A 23,186-nucleotide genomic window follows, 5' to 3' on the forward strand; every position below is an offset into this window, starting at 1 on the left:
CAATATGCTGACGACCGATTACGTGTGATACTGCAATACGTGCCAACGGAACCGCTGAAGAAACTGAACAGCGACGTGCTGTTCATTTTCATATTTGCAGACATATTCGATTATTGTTATTGTAGTGCTACTCACAAAAGCAAGTACAATACAACAATTTATTCTGTAGGTAAAAGTTTATAATATTTACTAAAAAATATTTTTAGAGTAATATAGTAACTTGGCAAAATATAAACTATTTTAAGTGATACTATACATATATCAAACTCGCACTATATTTGATTCTTAAATCACAGTCAATGAAACACTAAATCTACTGTCAATATTTATAAATAAAAAAAGAGCTGGTAATATTAATTTATTACCTCTATAATTCACCTTAAAAGTCAAGATATATATATAATATAATATATACAATCGACATTACTGTTTCTCTCACTTAACAATTTTATGAAAATATTAGTATAATTTATAAGTTATAATTGTGAAATTTATCACTTGTAATTATTTTTTTATAAAAAGGATTTATAGTAAAAATATGCATGCACTGAAAATATTTTCTTAAGATTGAGTTGCTGTATTGTACCAGCTTTTGTAAGTAACATTAAAATGACAATAATCAGCAAACAAATAAATAAATTTTTCTTTCCAATATTAATTTTACTATCGCAATATTGGATATACAATTGTGTGATATAATATACTAGCTTTATTATCCGGCTATGTCCGGAATATATTTAATCTCATTCTGTATTTATTATTATTAATTTTATTTATTTATTTGCTGCAAACAATATTTTTAGGGTCTTGACTTCACGTATTCGTCAGCACGTCGCTGTGCGGTTTCTTCAGCGGTTTTATTGACACGTATTGCCATATTACTCGTAATAGGTCATCAACATGTTGCTGTTCATCTTGACTTTCAACCTTTAACTTAGAAGTTGAAAGCTGAAAAAAGCACAGTTGATCTAGAAATGGCAGCTATATGTGCAAATGTTACGTCACTACTGTTCTTAGTTTGGGAGTAGTTTTTGTAACAGACACGTGTATTTTCTGATGTATTGTTTATTTATTTAAATACAATTAAAAATATCGTAATCTAAAATGACACTTTACTGCGTCACTATAGAAAAACTACAATACTATTACTATACATAAAAAATATTATATAGTAGAAATATAAAATATAACATATAGTAGAAAACAAAAAATACACAAAATATTTAATCTATCGATAAGTGATTATAATACATTGCAGGTTTTTAACGATCAATAATAGTCAAACTATTTTAATTAACCTATTATGTGACTTATACCTGAGAGTCCTGGGCTAAATTCACATATGGAATATTATGTTTTTCAATTTATATCCTGTCTGTTAAAATTAGTTATTATTATATAATAATATTTCTTATGGATCATCATAAATTAGGTTTTCCCAGATTTATCCTATTTCTCGGATGAGTATCGTGGTGGATAGTAAAATATTTTTTTTTTAAATTGTAATATTAGTTTAAAATTAATGATTGGGATTTAGACTTTGATTTCAGTCTGGCGTATCATTACTTACTTAGTAGCTGTTGATTGTGTTTATCCTATTTTAACACATCTCATCTACTTATGTTAGAAAATATAATATATCAAGAATTATCATTCTTACTTCAAAATCTTTTCATTTGTTTATTTTTCAGAATATCATATAAGTAATATACATTATCTAAGCCAGACTGACAAGTATTATCTATTATTAAATATAAAAGTGTAATAAAAATAATCTTACAAAAGCATCATAAATAAAAGTGTGCCAAAAAACTCCATTAATATTTAATATGATATACATCCACTATCACACTAGACATAATTATAATTACTAAATTCCATAATACGATGTCGGATTAAATCAAGATTTTAATACATAAATCACACTACAATATAAACATCCGAAGCCCATAAAAAAACAAATTCATGGTTAACAATTACATTAGGCATTGCGAATGAAATTCCATTATTTTCCGCCAAATTCTCGAAGCGGCTAGAGCGGCTTTTCTGAAGGTTGGTCCAAGTGGGGTGGACCCCACTCCCATGGACCCCCAGAAGATCAGTTGGTCCATCATCAGCTCCGTTCCATTCGCCCGCAGTCGACTTTGGAACTCGAATCTCGCGACATGTATCTTCTACTCGCCTTATGTTTAATAGGTGAGTACTAGTGAATTGCCCAAATACTCAAACGACAGTGAAATGAAATGAAAGTGACAGTTGAGCTTTCGTGGGAAGCTTTCAAAGTGCTATTTGGATATAAAACTTTTGTGTTACCAAAGGATAAAGTGCTTGTGAATAACTATTTAATTTTTATTTTATTAATAATATTTATATAATTAGGGAATGGTAAGTTTTTAATTTATATAATCTGTAAAACGCAATGAAAGTCTGAAAGAATATGAATGCAGAATTTAACTCTCATATTAAAAAGTGATAATAGGAAATCGACTTTCTTTTGATGTATATGTGCTTAAAGTTTCCCATGATTTTCTTTGAGAAACTTTTCTTTTGAATTGTGTGTTATAGGCAATAGTTTTTATTAGTTGCATTTTCCCATCATATATGGAATGATTTTTTATTATTAATTAGTAAATTATCAGATTTTAGTTTTAAATAAATTATTTTACGTCATAAAACTCCATTGCTAAAGATTAAGGCGAAGCAAAGTGTTACATTGCAATGTATCAGATTAAAATATCGTGTTGTAATTATGTTGTGACACGGTGGGAACTTATTAAAGTGGTTCGAAAAAAATGTACGTAAAAAACCAAAACAATGAACTTTATTATAATCGTGTAGTCGACTTTGTTCCAATTCTGATGTTATAAATTCTATTTAATTATTATATTTTATTATATAAAAAATAATAAAATTGCTGATTAATAAATATGTAATATAATAATTCGAGCTTAAAATTATACATTATAGAGTTTACTATTTTTCTCTATAGATTATTATCTATATCTGGAGCTTATTATCTCTAAAACTAGATATAAAATTCTATAGTTTAGTATGATAAATGAATAACTAACATATTCTATATTTAACTTATGATTATTAAGCTCACTTTAAATATTTTTTTTACTACTAGTGCCATCTTTTGATTTAGAAATGATATAAAAAAATAAATATAATAGTTAAAAATAAATTAAATTGACTTTCAATAATTAATATGAAATTATGATTAAAGCATTGATTTCATTAGAGATCGAATAAAAAATTAATATAATATTAACTTTCATCTAACTAAAACAAAGTATAGTTATAATAATAAAAGTAATTTATTATGCAATACAGTTTGAGAAACTAAAGTTGCGCTGACTTTGGCGCAAATTGTTTTGATTGTAGTTAGACTCGCGTCCTGTGAAATATATAATATTATCGTATTTAAAGTATAGTGTTCGAGTCGTAGCTCAAAATGAGATGACTTCATCGTTCCGGGTGTGTCTAGGTGTATTTTTGTTCTTTCGGTTGCCGATGACATCACATGAACACGTGTGAATAATATAAAAATACTCAAAATGTCTACACTGAGATCTTTATATTAAAATATAATTTATATATTATATAAATTCGGTTTTAAAATATATATAAATTATTTTAAATGTGAATAAATAAGAATAGTTCTAGTAACATATTCAAATATTGTTAAACATTGAAACACTAATTTGGTTTAAATATAGTACTATTGTCCAAGTATGAAAAGCAAAATTAGTTCCCACGATTATAATAATAATGTATTATAATACGAAACTATACCTACTACATGATTACTAATTGTATTTAAACTTCATATTGTCTCTTTATATAAATTTAATAATGAGACACTTAATAATTATGCATTGTGCATTTTAATATCAATGTGAGAAATGTATACGTTTAATTTTATTGTATAATACAGTTCACTAAAGAGCTTTTGTTATCATTTCATTGAAAAAGTAGGACAACGATCATATTATAATTTTGCTTGATTCTATAATATATAACCTAATTTCTAATTAAATACTATCTTTTATATAAATTATAAATTTATATTATCATTTAAAATTATTTTTATGTAATTTTTATTCTTCTCGTTATTATCTTCATTAAAATTTCAGGGGCGGTAAGTGGTCGTCAGCCTGCTGCACCACAACACAGTGCAGATCATCTTCCTGATACCGTATTCTCATGTAGAGATAAAGTTCTCGGTGGATACTATGCTGATCCTGATGCACAATGTCAAATGTTCCACGTGTGCGTGAAAGTCGCAGGAGTTGGGGTAATATAAACATAGTTTATCACACAATATTATTTTATAAATATAATTATATTAATGTGATTGACGTTTCAGATCCAAGACTTTAGATTTTTATGCCCCAATGGAACGGCTTTCGATCAAGAGGCACAAATCTGTGCTGGATGGGCTGATGTTGCATGCGATCAGACCGCTTTGTATTATTCGAGTGACAATTTCGATCTTTACAGAATCGGATCTGGTAATGTATTATTTAATTATTAACGTATTTAGAAAGTAATGTGGGAATATTGCTATATAAATATAAAAATATTATTAATATAAATTAATTATTATCAATTAAAAAAAAAACAAGAAAAATATTTTTTCATGAGAGTTACACAATTTCGAGGAATATTCAATTTCAAAAAAATGCTTTTTAAATAATTTTTACTACATTTTAAAAACCCTTATATTTATTTTTTATTAAGATATTAATTAATTGTGCCTGATTATTTAAATTCCAATGTCATAGAAATCAAGCAATATTTTTAGCGTCAAACCTTCACAGTATTTTATAGTCTACTCTTTAACCGATGATTAAAGACCAGTTTTAAACATTAATTGATCTTGACCATGAACAGTTGTAAAAAAATATTTTTGTAAGAGTTCATCAGTAGTAACGGATAGCATTCCACTACTTTTTCCACCATTCACGTCAATTGTTTTCTGCTGTAGCTACATAACATAGTTTTGACACATTTTAACTGTTTATAATGGTAATATTTAACAAAAAGAGTTTCTGTTTTCGTAAATTTTAGTAAATTAACTAAATTTACAAGATTTTTGGTTCCTTTTCAACGCGGAAATTGAATAAAAATATGAGATATATTTTTTTTTATATTTTTTCTTTCTGAATATCTCTCGTATCTTATTTTATTTTGATTTCGGCGTTCGGACGCAACTCTACTTAACAATACAATAAGTTATAGATTTAGATTTATAGCAGCTAGAATGCAATCATACAACGACATTTAATTGGTATTATAGAATATATGTGATATAATAAAATAATATATATGTAATACTTTTGACCGCCCCTAAACTTGCCCGCCTGCGTATATTGCATGTGTTGCATTGCATGCATTGAAAAACATTAAAAACAGAGTAGATCAAAATTTGTATAGATCAACAAATAGTTTTTTTTTATTTATTACCCATAGAAAATATAATTTATTTTTTAAAAAACATAAATATATTAAAAAAATAATAATTTAATTCTATGTTTAATAATTACTCAATTATATTTTTATTTTATAAAAAAACACTTAAAATTATAATATTGTACTAATATTAAAGTTGTTTAAATAGTATATTTCGACATCTATTGACACAAAAAAATGATAAATTCATTTAGTCGAGCTTCAAACCATTCATGAAATAATTATTACTTGACTCGCGACTAACTTCATGGATTTAGCATGTATTTTAATGTTTTTTTTTATAATAATTAAATAAACGAGCACTTTACTCGTTAGATTTAAAATAAATTAATTATAATCCTAGCTTGTTATTATTAAAAAATTTTTTTTAGAAATATTCATGCAATACTCTACTTAATTTTGCTTCTTATTAATTTATTTGTGTCATTTTAGGCTTTGAAAGCAAGAAAGCTCCGGTGAATTTCGAAGACGAACCAGACTTCCACTTACAACGTGCTGAGCCCGATATTTTAAGCGGTGCACACTCCTCGAACTTCTTCAACAACCGAGAAGGTAAAGACATCCAGGACGCTCCGATCGATAATGGAGGAAGGTCCAAGAACCAGTTCGATCAACCTCAAAAGAAGAAGATTATTAGGAAGTTGCAAAGGCGCCCGACTGAAACCTCACCGAGAACTGCATCGACTACAACAAGGCAATTTACTAATAATTTTGCTGGATCTTACTCGCCAACTACATCTCGTGCTACAATTACAACTACTTTAAAACCAGTCACCACTACGACTCAATACACCGAAAATTACAATCAGAGGAATAATAAGTATCAATCGTTCAGGCAAAGTTCTACAGCAGCTCCAGTAGATTATTATAAATCCACTTCAGACAGTCAAAATTATAATACTGAACCACAAGCTACAACGTATAATAAGCAAAACAGGAACTTTAAGAGCAGACAACAAACAACGCCAGAGTACAATTACAATACGGAAGGTGAATCGGTTCAAAATAAGGCAAAGACTAACTACAATAATAATGAGCAGTATAACACTAAACAGCAGAGTTTTTCCAATTACAATAATCAAGAGCAATATAACAATCAACAGATGACCCAAAAGAGCAATTACAATCAAGATAGAAGACAGAAATATGATAATCAGCAATCATCTCAACAATACAACCAAGATCAATACACAAAACAGAATCAACAAACAACACCAAAACAAAAGGTTGAGAATCAACAATCATCTGTTCAATTCAATCAAGAGCAATATACCAATCAACAAACGACACAAAAGAGCAATTATAATCAAGAAAGAAGACAAAAATATGATAATCAACAATCATCTCAGCAATACAACCAAGATCAATATACAAAACAGAATCAGCAAACAACACTGAAACAGAATCAACAAACAACACCAAAACAGGTTGAGAATCAACAATCATCTGTTCAACACAATCAAGAGCAATACACAAAATATAATCAGCAAACAACACCAAAGCAAACTCAACCGTCATCAGTACAATACAATCAGGATTATACAAAATACAATCAGCAAACTACTTCTAAATCAAACTATAACACTGAAAATGAGCAAAAGACATATCAACCATCAACAAATTATAATTTCAAGAATCAGCAGTCTTCCAGTCAACAATATAACAATAATCCGCAAACGACGGCTCAGCAGAGTTACAACTCTGATGACGTTCAATTCGATAAAGTGAAATCGACGACTAAATATTCTGAAAAGAAGCAGCAATACAGCACAAGCAAACAATCTACACAGCAATACACCCAGCAAAACAATAATCAGACTCCTACTCCAAAATACAACACAAATTTACAATATGATAACAATCAACAATCGACACCATTCTATAATTACAGTCCTGATTATACCCAACAACAAAAGTCTTCAACGTATGAGCCTCAATACTCAACAGCTGCTCCATCGTTTACTTCAAGAGGAGGATCGTCATATAATCAAAAAGCAAATGATTTTCAACAATCGACGGTAAATAACTATAATCAAAAGTCAACGGTTACACAACAACAAACTACAATTCGTTCCAATAGTAATGTAAATTATAACAATCAACAATCTACGGCAGCTCCTCAAAAGTCTAACAAAGAAGACGATTATGATGATGGACAATATCATCCAGAATTGTATGAGCGTGAAGCTGGCGGTGAATACGATACCAATGCCCGTAAGAATAAATACGAAAAGCAAGCGGTAGTTAGAGCCGAACCTGAATTACTCAAAGCTGCTCATTCAATCAATATAGCTGCAAGTGGTAACGAATTAGCAAGAAATAGACAACAAGTACCAATCACTACTTTCTCTCCGAAAACAAAACCTACAACGCAAGCGCCGAGAGTAACGTACACAACTCAGCCACCAAGAGTAACGTATACAACCCAACCACCAAAAGTGACGTATACAACTCAACCACCAAAAGTAACATATACAACTCAAGCTCCAAGAGTAACATACACAACTCAATCACCTAAAAATGTTTATTCAAGTATTGCCGTTGTGACGAGTGCGGCACCAAGACCGTTCTCGGCAAGGCCGGTGCAATCTTCAACAGCAGCGCCTGTGCAGAAAGCAGCACATTCGAAACAACCTCATACAGAAGCTAAACCTTCATATTCAACAACGTCTAAACCTGCTTCATCAAAGAGTGCAAAGGATGCGAGCTACGATTACGCTTACTACGACAATACAGATCACTACAGCGAGTACGATAACATAGAAGAGTTCGGTAGAACGTCCAAGAAACAGTGAAAGACTATAATAGGTTTATATAAAATTAGTTTGTTAAAAGTGTGAACAGTGAGTTGACAGTATTTGTAAAGTTACCATTATTGTTTATCCGATAAATCATATTTCAGGTTGTATATATGTGATAAGTATGATCGAACCTTGTCGATAGTGGTATACTCATTAAAGCATTATTGTGTGCATATGTTTATCATTTATTTTTGTGGAATAATACAGATCTATCTTAGAATATTGCAAAATGTGTTATTCATTCATTCAAAAATATAATAATGTATCCATTTATTCAACAAAGACTGTCATATACTAAGATATTTCTGTTATTATTATAAATATATAGTCATCTAGTGTAAAAATTGTACCGCAAACCATATAAAACGTATCGTAACAATGTTTTAATACGGTCATCTATTCATCCTGCTCTAATTTATTAATTGTGTATTAATGTTGAATGCGAAGAATGACTTAGGTGAATTTTGTTTGTACTATTGTAATAAAATATTTGTACAAAATATATTCTGAGTTTTTTTATTAAAGTAAGAGTAAGAAATATTTGTCATAGATCTAAAATTAATATTAACATGATATTTGAGAGTATAACGCAAAAAATACTGCTATTATTGGTATACTAAATATTATTGGTCAATAAAAGAAAGCACCTACCAAGTGTAAACTGTTAAAAAGATAAAAATTTCTGGATGAACGAAAAAAATATACACTAAATTTTAGTATTTTTATATATTCTGAAAAAATAATATATATTTGTATATTTATTCATAATTTATTATAATACTTTGCAAATAAAAAACACCACACAAATGTATAAAACTCAAAGCTAGATATTTTATTAATGGTTTTAAACGTAACTAAAATTATTTACTGATCAGTTTAATATTTTTTTGTTCTATTATATTATGTTTTATGATAAATGTCTACATTGATGTAAGAATAATGTTTTTAATGATTGACTTAAAAATTCTAATGACTTTGATGATTGATTATATATACTAAAAATGGTCATATTAATAGTATAACAATAATTAAAAACGTTCTGACTGGTTGATTTTGCGGTCTTAAGATACATTGATTTTTAAAATAAAATATTGGAGCTTACAATTTTGGACTTCAGTTGATAGGTATATAAGATAAGGATTTAAGTAGCATGGTAGAGAAAAAACACTTCTTTATACATATTGGTGGATTGGATTATGTCCTTATATAGAAGAACCACGCTACCTGCTCTCGTTTACGCAATGTCAATGATGTCATTTAAAATTTTATAAGGACGGGGCAAAAAATGATCTGTCAGTGGTCGTTTTTTAATATTCCAATTTTATTAAGTTTCATAGTATTTCATTCAATGACGCATTTTTCTGTGTCCCTGTTTAGAATCCACGTCAAAAGCAATACAATTAGCATTGAAAACCCGCGGTTATCTAGCGTATTTACAATATCAAGAATTTTTAGGTAAGTTTTACGGTAAAATGAGTTTTGGAGACTAGAAATACATATATTTTTTGTTGTTAGAGATTTTTTATTATATCTTGTGTGTGTTGCGATAGACCGTTGGCGTTCCATATGAAGTTTTTACGACTTACGATAAGTGAAAATTAAATGAAGCACATCTAAACAGAATTTTAGCTAGTAAGAGAGCGTAAAAAACCATTATCCCTTCTCAGAAGTCAAAAATCCCCGCCAAAAGCAATAAAATCGTGCCGTCGCAGTAGAACGTCGTTACCGAACGTTCCCATTGCGACATTTTTACAGCTCGAGATTTATAATATATAGTACATATACATATATAAATATTAATATAATAGCAAACGGGATATGTGATGTAAACATCATATTAAAGTGAGACATAAAAAAATCGACCCAAAAAGTCCGATATAATGTATAATATATATCCGATTTTTTCAATTTATTACATAACATTTTCCTTTTTTTGTTACTATAGCTAAACGTACGTACGTATTTGCAATCAATTGAATCATTTGCTTCATCGACCGTGTTAAAGTTTAGCAGATGCAGTTTAATGAACGCCTCAAGACAAAATAAATTCCGAATCACATTTTCTACCCCATTTGCCAGGCGATTCTTCGTCGCCGAGGACATTTTTTTGTACCCAAACGACCCCCTTTCCTGTTAAGCCCTAACTTCACCCCCTCATCCTTCTGAGGGCGAAAGTTTAACAAAAATAATGTATAGGCATCCACGACCAGTTGCGTTATGTATTTTTATTTAACATTGGAGACTGCCAACTTTGCTTTCTATGATTATTTTTAATTTATATTATCACTATAAAGAAGTGTTGATTTATGAAGCGTTTGCACATCGAATAATTTAGGTAAGTATTAAAAATTAAATTATTTATTGCTACTGCCTCAGCACTTCCCGGCGATGTATTCTTAATTAAGATTAAAAAAAGAAAGACGACGCCTTTTTGGCTCGAAAGCTTTTAACCTGACGCTGTTTCGTAGTGTGCATGCACTTAAAAAATTGCTGACACGGACAATTTTAATAATACACGATTTTTTAATAGCGACTATGCGGGGTACAAATAATAAATTAGACCAGAGCCATGACCAAATGGTAACCAAAACCACGTAAGAGTATCACGGACCGATTCTAATATATAACTTATATTTTTAAATTAATAATGTTTTAGGAAAGGCGAAATAAATATATTTTAAGTATGCTTCAGAACATATCGATTAAAACTTGATTGATATCGAAATCAAATGCAACAAATCTGTTCTGTTTTTCAATTTCGTGTCCAAATTCTTGTTGTAAGCAAAGCGATCGATAGCCAAAGGATACAATAACGATAGTATTATGCGCAGTGTAGAACGTATTATTTAGCGCAGATTCTTTTAAAACAAAGAGTAGTTTTCAGTAGTATTTTTTTAGTTACATATATCGGGATGGATGTGCTATTGACGCAATTCTCGGTCTTTTTTATTATTGTAAAAATACTGTTTATGCCTCCATTTTCAAAACTTTTGATCTCTCTTTCCGTTTTTCAAAACGCTCGTTAAACTGACTGTCGTTTTGGGAATATTAGAGCTATGTCTGAAATTCTCTAAAGTTGATGATTTCTGTTTTGATTTATGTTTCTTCCAATTCAGACGGCAGTGCAAATAAAGATCATCACTGTTCATTGATCTACAAGAAAAACATGATAGTTTCTATTTTGGCATCGTTTATTTTAACTTTTTATTTGTGTAGAAATTGTACAGTTGTCGTATGCCAATTTATAGCCTTCCAGAAATTAACTTATTGCTCGATGCATATATTGCTAGGTAATACGCATAAAGCTCAACTTGACAGTTTTTTGGCGTTGGAATGTCTTGAATAAATAAGGAGTATGAACGGGGCCTGAGGATGCTACGATTCGGGACTCCAATTTAAACTTTCCTCGGAGTGGAGTTTTTTTCTTTGATTGCGATTGTAAAGGTTTTATCACGCAGGTAGTTTTCAATAAGTTTATGCACCAAATCGTCATACCAGACACTCTCGAAAGCTTTCTCAATGTCCAAAATAATCATACTTTATTAGTTCTTTACGAGTATTACACTTTTTTAAAACGAATTAAGTAACTCCAGTGAGCCGGAAAATTGATATGATAGGTGTATGTATGAAAAAGCTTCAGGAAAAAGTTAGCGTATAGAAAAATACGTTTTAAAAAAAACACTTGTACAGATATGCAAAAATGTACATATGAGTATTTTAATATCAATGTCATACATAAGAAGGAATACATGAAATATAAGTGCATATACTACGTAATATTAGTTGTAATTACATGTTAAGTAGCTTAAAGTTAATTATAAATCTTATTTAATTTTTAATTAGTTATTAGTCAAAATAATGTATGTATATTGCATAATGATTTTTTTTAATGTATCGTTTCTGGGTATTTTTAAAGATGATTAATGAAACGCCGTTTTTGGCTGAAGAAACTTTTTGCTGTAAATATTCAGTATTCTTAACAAAATAACATAATAAATAATGCTTACATTTTCCCTTATACGAAATCGAAAATAAAAGTTTACCATGAAATTATATATGAATTTATTAGGCATATTGCTTTACATTTACCTACACAATCGAACGTGCCGCATTTTCTGAATTAAAATTGCAGCGATTTTGGAATATTTTAAAAAGGGCGTTTGTTAATTGGCACAGTCAAGTGGAATGTGATGGAAAAAGTTTAGACGAATTTAATTAAATTACGTTTGATTAAATTAGCCTTTAACTGTTAGTTTACTGTACTGAGTTTTGCATTTGGATTGTGGCGTGCGATCATTGCTGTTTCTTTCTGATTCAACTTAAAATTAAATGAATTTAAATGGCGTGTTCAATATATTATTTATAAAAGTGACCGTTAAGTCCTTTTGGGTTAAAATCAATTTACACTCGTTAAAGATCAGTTAAAAAAATAAGAATTCGTAAAAGCTGAATTCGCTTATTATTGATAAACAAGATATATTTTTAACGCTCTGCACTTTGCTTATTTAGGGATTCCAAATTATATGTCCCGAATCAATAATGCTGCGAACTAAAATGTCACGCGGATAACTGATGGATTATCAAAGAGAAATGCGTTCCTCATAACAAAGCCGATCTTGGAAGATTTATCGCAGACATCGTTTACGAGTAGAGAGAATCATCACTTGCTCTCAAAAGTAATTTTGAGATCTTTAGTGAAAGTTTCTTTAAACAATATGTTCCCACCGAGATCATAGGAATAAGCTGTCGGTGAATGGGATACAGAAAATGACACATAATGGGACTTTCCGACACCAAAGGGCAGACAGTTACGAAAATCCATCTGCATAGAATCTATGTTCTATGGCATAAAGAATCTATATAAATCCGCAATTCGAATGCATTTAAGATAAGTAATTTAGGTTAAGTAAATACGTATTGAGTTGCAATACTAGGATTTTATTTTACACAACGTAAAAAAATAAATTAAAATGTAATGTATGTTTGGTCTCTCTAATGATATGTTTTATAATGGGCAATATTTAATATTGAGAACAAAGTTTTAAAGTATGGATATTGAGAACACTTTTATTATAAATATAAACTTCCATATATTGAAAGATAAAAAAAACTGAACAACAATGGAGAGCTTTCAATGCGGAGCTTTCGTCGTCGATGATTTTTCCCAACCACAAGTGCCTCCCATTCAGCATTTGGACGCGAAAAGAAAACATTCCGACGTCGCTCGACTAATGGAAAAAGTTTGTGAGCAATCCACTCTGGAGTGGGTGTAATTTCGGCGTCAACTTGCTTTCATAACGATTGTCGTCCGACACAAAAAAAGCTATTTGTTTTGGTGCACTTTTAAAATTCGTCGTAAAAAATTCTTGTTCGGCGATAATCAAGAAAGTTTCGTGATCTACGACGCCGCGAAAGCTGCGGAGATATTTCGGTTTACGATTTAACTGTAGATAGTATTATATACGTAGGGTGGTTCGAGTTGAATCGAAAAAATGTCGATAACTACAATAAATTAACTAAGTCCATAAATTCTTATGAATTTTTGAAACAATGTGAATATTTTTTGTATAAAAAGTTTATTGTTTGATTAAAAATATTATACTCCATAACTGAACGGTAAATAACACCATACAAAAGCATTCAAGATGAGATAATTCGATTTAACTCATTTTTATATATTGTAATTTGTTTGCACACTATATTTTTTATTTTTATTTTTTCGATTAAATTAAGACCATCGTGGTCTAACAGGTTACCCCAATGCGCCACGATGGTCGAAAGCAAATTATAAATTTATAAAACATAAAAAAACGTATATATATAAATAAATATAACAATACTTAAACATAACAAAAAAAATTATAAAATATTAAAATTAAAAGATATAAACCGGATCAGATCCTCGTAGCTAACATTAAATAAATCAATTTTCAATGCCAGCGTATTAAGGAGCCGTATGGCCACAGCTATAGGCGAGTCGGCAAGTGCGGATGTCCTAGTCCAAACTGCCATCAAAAGAGGTCTCGATCGTGATTCTCGAAAATGTTCCGGAACCCAAAACTGGAATTCCTCGAGAATAGCTGGATTGTCGACAGCACCTTTAAGTAATTTGAAAAAATGCTTAGCGACATACAACTTTCTGCGAGAACTCAGCGAATAGTATCCCAACGCTCCTAAAAGGAAGGCGCTGGGATATATGTACGGATAATAACCAAATGTCCTATTGTAAAGGTATCTTAAATACCTTTTTTGAATTTTTTCTACTAAAAGGGAATATTTGGCTATTCGGGGATTCCAAATTATAGATCCCGATTCAAGAATGCTACGAACTAAGGTGTCATAGAGGATGCGAATAACTGACGGATCGTCAAAGTGAAAGGCATTCCTCATAACAAAGCCGAGCATCTTGGAAGATTTATCACAGACGTCGTGTATGTGTAGAGAGAACCTCCATTTGCTCTCGAAAGTGATTCCGAGATCTTTAATGGAAGTTTATTTAGTCAAAATGTTACCACCGAGATGGTAGAAATAAGCTGATTGCGAACGGGATCGAGAAAATGACACAGTATGGCACTTTCCGACACTAAAGGGCAGACGGTTAACGGAAGCCCATCTCCCCAGAGAGTCTAAATCACTTTGTAGAGAGAAGGAGTCCGCAACAGATCGAATGAATTTATATAATTTTGAATCATCTGCGTACAGAAGAAAACTTGACTTTTTAATTGCTGTATTTATGTCATTAATAAATAACACAAAAAGCAGAGGTCCCAGATTGGATCCTTGAGGAACCCCCGAAGAGGTAAAATATTCTTTTGACAATCGGCCACCATAGGTTACAAACTGTCTACGATTGCTTAAATAACTCGAAAATAACCGAGTTAAATTATCTGAGCAACCGAGGTTCGACAATTTTTTTAATAATAACGTATGACAAACTTTGTCAAAGGCTTTCTCAAAATCTGTATACACGACGTCTACTTGAATTCCGGCATCGAGAGAAGTTGTCACCGTTTTGGTGAACGACAGAAGATTAGTAACAGTGGAACGGGCAGGACGAAACCCGTGCTGTTGGTCTAATAAAACTTGCTGAAAGTGATTGTAGAGATATTTATGAATAATTATTTCAAATAATTTAGCAGGAGCTGACAACACTGCTACTGGTCTTTTTTTTATTCTATTTTTATTTAAGGCAAAGTTATTTAGTTATAAATTATTATTATTGTGCAACAATTTTTTTGAGTCCATGAAGAGGAAATTATTATTCACGTAGCCTGGTCTGCGACTCAAGAATATAGTCATCTTCGATGATGGGTTAAAATTAGCTCGCTTGTGTTTCAACTTAAAGGTAAAAGTTCTTGATGAAGTACTGACAAAAGCAAACTCTAAATATAAGTATTTGTTTCGTTTTACTAGAAAAAAAAAAGATTTGGGGATATTATTCCGTTTTTTATATGCTTTATTATAAAAATATATTAGTTGAAACATATGACAGTTGAAATTTAAGCTGTTAAAGATTTGGCAACCTCGCACTTGTCACTTCGCATTCAACCAGTTTGTTAATGTAACAAATTTTGAATGTTTGTGTGAGCATTTGTTATTACTTTTGAAAGCGTAATATGCGACAAGTATTTTTCACGTAGTCAATACGTTAATATTAATAAAAGCTTTATATATTATATTTGATTAATGGTCACTGGTAATTTTCAAAATATACATAGTATATAATTAATTCACTAAAAGCTTAGGCAATTATATCAGGATTATTGACTGAATTATGTTACATTTGCAGCGAATTAAACGTTTTAAGATCAAATATAATAATATAACAGTTTATTTAAAAAAATATATAATTTATTAAGCTTTGTAATTTTTCTAGACGAGTTTCAAAGCTAATGAAGAGATGTTTTCAAAAAGTTTTTGTGGTAATTGATGGTAATTAATGGCTTTCAAAAGTATTGTGTATCTAATGTTGTGCACCAATTTTTTTTAATGCTCAACCATGCTATAATGAATCCATGTCTAAAGTACATATAATTTCACTAACTGTTTCAGTGAAATCATATCCGAATACATTTTCATCGGAAGAAATTTGTTTCTACTAGCGAAAATATAAAATTTCGCGAAACGTCTATTTACTGTTTAAATCCAAACCTAACCTAAACGAATAAACTAAACCTAAACATGCCCTAATGAAAATTCAAGGACTAACTATAGTTTTTAAACTTTTTGTTTGTTTGTTTGAATACATATAAGATATATTATATGAGCTCTAATAGCTCATTATTAGAAACATTTTCAATACTTAATATGTACAACCTAGCTCGATTTTAATTAATCCTCACGATAATCATCCGTAAGATTAGGAATTATAAGTAAAAATTATCTATAATAATGATTGGTCAAAATAATAATTATATATTAATCACTAATTTCGATTTCACATTTATTACATTAATTTGTATAGGCTAGAAATTGTTAGTAAGACATTATACTGTTCAATATATTACACTACTTGAAATTAATTGAACCAAACCCAAACCTAACCTAATGAAAGTTTGATTATAGTTAGTTTTAGAACCTTCTTTAATACATTTAGGTGAGATGTAAAATATCTAGCTATCTATTGGTCTAAATGTATTTTGATATTATTTCATCAAAATGCGAGTGAAAATATATTTTTACCTTTAATTCATTGTAACGTCTATTGTAAATATTATTATTTGTTATTTTAGTGATGTAAATAATATATTGATGTATTTAGTTTTTTGCTGGCATGTATGATTTTTCATGGTATTTTTAATTTTTTAAATAGTTTCTATACGCATAAATTTACTAAGATTTTTTAATTTTAATTTTAACATATTTACAACTCATATCATTGTTACAAATAAAAATAGTTAAGTTGTACTACATAAATTGTATGTAACCAACAATTTTATTGAGATACAAAATTCATAATACTTTACACTATAAAATGGATTAAAAAATATCGTATTATTTAACATTTATAACAGGTTTTAAAAAAATACTATAATACTGAAATATATAGCTCAATACTATAGCATAAATAGGTAATTATTAAAAATTACTACTTAAAAATATTCAAAATAAAAAATATATAGTACATCGCCAGTAGCTGAAAATTGAGATTAATTGAACCTAGCTGCAAATATTTAATCTGTGTAAATGTCTAGACTATTGACCATTGTTTCAATCCATTGTCTGATAAATAAAAAAGTAATACTCTAAATATCCAATTGATTGCTCTTGTAATATAAATATAGATTATAGCTTTAATTGTTCTCAGTATGAAAACTTTCGTTGTTGTTTCCATCGATACGACATTTTCACAATGGCCATCATTCCAGACAAACCGCTACATTATCAATTGTCGCTTCGGAAAGCTAATCGAACGGAAACTATACATGGATGGGCTTATGTGGACAATCGACTAACAAACTATCATCAAAATGATACATACATGTAGTACAAATTAAATCACGTGACCCAATAACGAGACGTAACTGCTTTCTCTGAGCTTTGTCAATGGACATTCAACGTTCATATTTATTATATGACCCTCTAAACCCATTTCATTCATAATGTATTTATCATAAAAATATTTTTTAAACTGAATTTTTATTTTCATAAATAAATTGTATATCTATGGTTTATAAAAAACGACTACATTTTAAACCACAGCGCTTTTAATGACAATGATTTTTTTCAATCTTTATTGCTACACAAATTCACGTATAAAATCGTTGCACGAATCAGTTTTCCATTATTTGATGGATCACTCCCCAAAGGCGAGGCAGTTTGGTATTAACTTTCTCAGGCCAATAAACAGAGCCTATCTCTCAGGCGACCAGATCTAATGGCAAAATGCCAGTAACAAGCAAAATACGCTTATAAAAATGTTTAACTTGTTTCCGAAAAATAGCTTTAAAATGACGATAGCTGAAGAGGAAGAGCAAACATATTTTTATTTATCACCACGTCTTTGTGTTTTTAATTAAAAACAACAAGCTAATTTAAATAACTGCTTGATTTTATTTGTCGATACCCTTTCGTAAAATTTTATGGTAAATTTTTTATTTTGCATCCTCTTCACGGACAAAATCGTTTAATTTAATTAAAAAGCTCATGGTTCGTGAAGATGAACGCCTCTTTGTGCTAGAATAAGAGTCGTATTGAATCAAAACCATTCTTTCTCACTTTACCTTCAACGACTCAATTTTATTGTTTCCTCTTTCTATCATGTTACGTAATATTCGAAGATGACGTAGTCTGAGGAACAAAAAGGAAAATTGCGCATGACAATATTTTTACAAACATTTTTTTGTTAAAGTTTTTGCTTTAACCCAAAGTAATTCTTTATTTTTGTAATAGACAATAGACAATTGAGCACGTCGGTTATAAAACATAAACGTTTATATGAAATGTGCTTATTTGGTTATGATTTGAGGGAAATTAGTTCACTCTACAGTTAAAAAGCTAACAAATAAAAACACTAGAAGTGCAAATGTAATAATTGTAAAATATAGGCAAATAAAACATTGACTTTCATAGACTTCAAGTCAACATATGTCACCATACGTAGACTCAAACTCTATGGAAAAATGCTGTTTTTGAACATTTATACTAAACTTTTCTGGCAGCAGCTTGATCACTTTTGCATTCATAAAAAATATCGCTGCTTATATTAGCTAGAAACTGTTACTATCAAACAGGTGTTTTTTGGTCTGAACAGATATTTCAAAAGCGGTGTCCCGTCAAAAGAGCGTAGGACAAAAGAGCACGGACAAAAGTGCGCAAGACAAAATTATGCAACGACAAAACAGCGTAACGTATATATAAAAACACAAAAACACGAATATATAAGAATAAATATTACAAACTGGAATATTGATAAAATAAGAACCGTTTTTATTTTTAATTTAGATTATTTTTTATTTGTCGATTCTTATAATTCATGTTTAATAAAAAAACATTTTTTTTAATTAACATAAACTTTAGCTATCGCGAATAAAAATTGATAAGATCTTTGATTGTAAACGTACAGTCGAAAATTTCCTATCAATATATAAAAGCTAAAAATATTTGCAACAAATTCCATTAACATAAATATCGGATTTCTTTAGTTGTTTATTTTGTGCGGAATTACGCGTTAGTGATTCATATAAAATTATGTATTTATTATATTTAGATATGTTCAGTGTTCGATTATACTTTTTACAATCGTATGATCTTAGCATATTTTATTTGCTATACCTTAAGTTTATTATAAATAATTGAAAAAATATTTTTTTTATTTACAATTTTTCTAAAACTTAAATAATGAGAATTGACAAATTAAAAATATTTAAATCACCTAAATTGAAAATAATATTCCAAAGAACAACAAAATTTCAGATTAAAAAAACGGTTCTTATTTTATCGCTATTATGTTTTATCGATTTTTTCGTATACATTTTACCAGTTTTTATTGTTTATTTTTTTATTTCCATGTTTTTATATATGCGTTGCGTTGTTTTGTCGCTATGCCATTTTATCTTGCGCTATTTTGTCTCTGCGCCCTTTTGTTCTGTGCAATCTTGTTACGGTGCTTTCAAAATCACTTGTATATTTAGATTAACTAAAACACGTATATATAAGACTATGGTAAGTCTATGTCAACGGGTGTGAGATTTTCGAGTCTATTTAGTTGTATCAGAAGCCTGATGCCAGCAAGTATAATACAATACATTGTCTCAGACAGGTCAAACATATTTTAGTATGGATGTATTACTTGAAATCTATGAATCGATACCGATATTTTGTAAGCCTCAGGGTGAAAGGAACGAAGTAGACTGCGATTGTTCCAGCTTGACGAAATACAAAGATACACCTGAATGCTTGGCATCAGCAACTGGTATTGGTTTAACAAAATTTTAAGACCCTTTCGCCAGTCAATAATAATCGTGAGACAATTGTCAAAAACAGCTGTTGCATTGTTTTGCATTTTGCCGATTTTCATGCGTAATTTTTTTCTTATCGAAGCGGATTCGTAGATCATCAAAGCAAACATAAATCCGTCGGCCGGTTAAAGTAATAGGAGATTGCAAAAAAACTATTGGTTATTCAAATACTTCGATATTCCTAAAAAGTATGCATATTTTCAAACATATGGCATGAACACATTCGATAAGGCTGAGTGGCTTATTTTATTACAATTAAAATTAATTATTAAAAATTTGTAAGCAATTTTTTGTCATTAATACCTTCCAAGAGGTATGAATGTTAAGCATAAACAAGGGAAGCGATTGTAAACCTTTTAAAAATATTCGTATAAATTCAATTTTATATAATAAAAAATGCTTTATAATTCTCTTAAGAATTCTCATTTCTGATTTCTCAAGAAATGAGAATTATCTAGAAATTATAATCGAGAAGAAACACTAGCGTGGCCCATGAAAGAGTGAAGTAAAAAATATATGTCAATATTAAACTTTATATGTAGTCAGGATTCATAATTTAAAAAATGCGACTCAAAAATACGTACACCAAATATCGTCTCCGAGCGAGCAGTTACAATTCCACAGTTGCCAAACTTATATAGTCTTGTAATGCACCGTTAGAAACCGCTAGACTCTAGTTCTATTGCAAATTATAAGAAAGGCGTAAGAGCAAGAATGATATTCTCCTACATTTTCCATAATCGTATATAAGTCAGATCACTGCCATAGAACATTACTTTCGACTTTCAACTCCCAAATATATGAGCGCTCAGATCAAATTCAACTTTATGAAAACTAACGACGAACAAATAATAATATGCAACTATTCCTACCTCAATTGTTCTAGCAAAGTAGTTACGTTAAATCTCCAAGAGTTAAGTTCGACACTGCACAATAAACATTTATTGCACAAATTATACGACCATTTATAATAGAGTTGATGTGATTTAAAAATAATATAAAAAAACTTTATAATTTGTAATTGAAAATTGATAATTATTGAAAATTAATTACAAAGGTTTTATTCTACAAACAAACATAACAGTGTCATCTGCAGTGTTTAGCGATTTGTCGAAGCATGTTTCAATTATTTTATAGTCTATCTAACGCTCAACGGAAGTTTTATAGGAGCATAAAACAGTGGTTATATCTTTCCTATGTGTTTTGTTGGGAAATCACTTGCACTGTAAAATTTAACTTTAAGAAACATATACAGATATACGTCTAAGATTTGACATATGGTATTTAATTTGAATCTGAATGGTTCTATAAATAAAAAAACAAGTAGTAGTTTAACTAAACTTACTGAATTATTATTTACATGCAGAATATCCAGTCCAAGCGCGATATATGTAAAGGATTATTTTTTAAATGCCTAGTCTTTAGCAGTATTATAAAATAAATGTTAATTGATCGTATTCTGGACGTTAGAGGGTTAAATGGTGTTTTCCCTTAGTAGCACCTTTTCAGAGGTTTCGTATACTTCTAAGGGGCACTCTCGAGCGCAGGTTTATTTAGTGGCCATTCTCGGTCGGCGCAAAAGTGAAAACGCGGCTTCTTCCACCCATTATGTTGATTATATTTGGTCTGGAAGGACAGAGAATGAAACTGTAATTTCGCCCGGGGATTTTCGGCCACGGCGACACCGCTTGCATAATTCAGAAGCCGTTTCTGAATACAAAAAAATGGCCGTTTCGCGAGGCGCCCCGCGGAGCTATCGCCAACCCCTGTATTTAGATTAAATGTTTTCTGGGAATTATGAATATTTGATTCGAAAGCACCCGACATCACTATGGCGCCATTGCTGCCCTATATTTAGCACCTGTTATGCGCTTATTATTGTATTATTGTGCTCTGTGTTTATTAGGTACAGCTTTGTTTGGCAGCGGTCGAAATAGTTTTGGATTACTCAAAATTTAATTTCACGTATTATATAAAATACGCTGTGTAAGTTGTACCATAAATAAATTTTATTCTTGTCGCTCGTTCAATTACTAGAATAAAATGTTTTCGAATGAGTCGATTTAACTGAGAGGTTAACTGCCCTCACGTAGCTTCGATTTAACCCAGAATCTAGTTTTTATACCGCTTTACTTTAAAAGTCAAGTAAACTGCAGCAATCAAGTGTAAATAGTAATGTACGAGTCAAGAATCTAGACCTAAATAAGGTAACTTAATATTGCACAAAATACTTTAAGGCTGATATTATAAACTCTGAATTGATTGTTCATAAAAAATAATGCAGTTTTTATGCATTAGAGAATTTTTCGATATTCAGATTTTATCATTCGATGTTTGATTCGTTATAGATTTACATAAATTATAGATTTATTAGAAGAATTTAATTCAAGTCCACTCTAGTCAGTCGAAAATCTCACCACAGTGAATGTATGTTAGCACAGTTTATGTCACATCAAGACTAACAAAAAATAATTAAATAAAACTTATTAATCTGTAATTTATAAAAATAGTGAATTTCAAATAATTTGCAATTAAATTTGCAACAATTTTGTAATAACCATACAATATTTTTCGAAGTAAAATAATTATCATAAGTTCAATAAAAATAAGGAGAAAAATATTAAAAAAATGAAAATAGTAGTTTTAATAATGACGACGACGAGCGGCGGCACATAAAGGCGTTTAGCGATAACTGGAAGATTATGGACGCGAAAAGATCGTAGCAAAGAGAGACATCTGTATAACTATTTAGCAACAACTCCTATGCTCCGATCTACCAGCATCTGTTGTATATTTTCATTAAGGACGGAATAGCGTTGTCCGTAACGTCTCAGACTAGTAACTCTGAGGTTGCGGGTTCGAAACCTATATTTTACTAGAAATTCTAAGTTATTGAAATGTAATAATTATTCTAATTTAAATTTTAGCCATTTAATAATAGGTTATA

The 23,186-nt window shown here is 30.0% G+C and overlaps 2 protein-coding genes across 3 annotated transcripts in view; one reads left to right on the top strand and one right to left on the bottom strand.

The window, feature by feature from the left end:
- The window catches only part of Nup35 (nucleoporin 35), a 143,488-nt gene that overhangs the window by 91,494 nt on the left and 28,808 nt on the right, over positions 1-23,186 (bottom strand). The window lies entirely within an intron of this gene.
- Positions 2,137-8,781, top strand: LOC148228049 (uncharacterized). Its single transcript, XM_088199353.1, has 4 exons — positions 2,137-2,196; positions 4,140-4,300; positions 4,373-4,517; positions 5,911-8,781. The coding sequence occupies exons 1-4, from the start codon at positions 2,166-2,168 to the stop codon at positions 8,271-8,273; spliced, it is 2,700 nt and encodes an 899-aa protein (XP_088055479.1). The 5' UTR covers positions 2,137-2,165; the 3' UTR covers positions 8,274-8,781.

Source organism: Plectrocnemia conspersa, unplaced genomic scaffold, assembly GCF_051122295.1.
Source record: "Plectrocnemia conspersa isolate PC_06_02 unplaced genomic scaffold, ASM5112229v1 ptg000012l, whole genome shotgun sequence".
NCBI classification, from domain to species: domain Eukaryota; kingdom Metazoa; phylum Arthropoda; class Insecta; order Trichoptera; family Polycentropodidae; genus Plectrocnemia; species Plectrocnemia conspersa.

What these genes read in the sequence shown, in the direction of transcription:
- LOC148228049 (XM_088199353.1), top strand. Translation starts at nt 2,166, where the DNA reads ATGTATCTTCTACTCGCCTTATGTTTAATAG. An exon ending in ACTCGCCTTATGTTTAATAG is followed by an intron (nt 2,197 to 4,139) that starts GTGAGTACTAGT and finishes TTAAAATTTCAG; the next exon opens with GGGCGGTAAGTGGTCGTCAG. An exon ending in TGAAAGTCGCAGGAGTTGGG is followed by an intron (nt 4,301 to 4,372) that starts GTAATATAAACA and finishes TTGACGTTTCAG; the next exon opens with ATCCAAGACTTTAGATTTTT.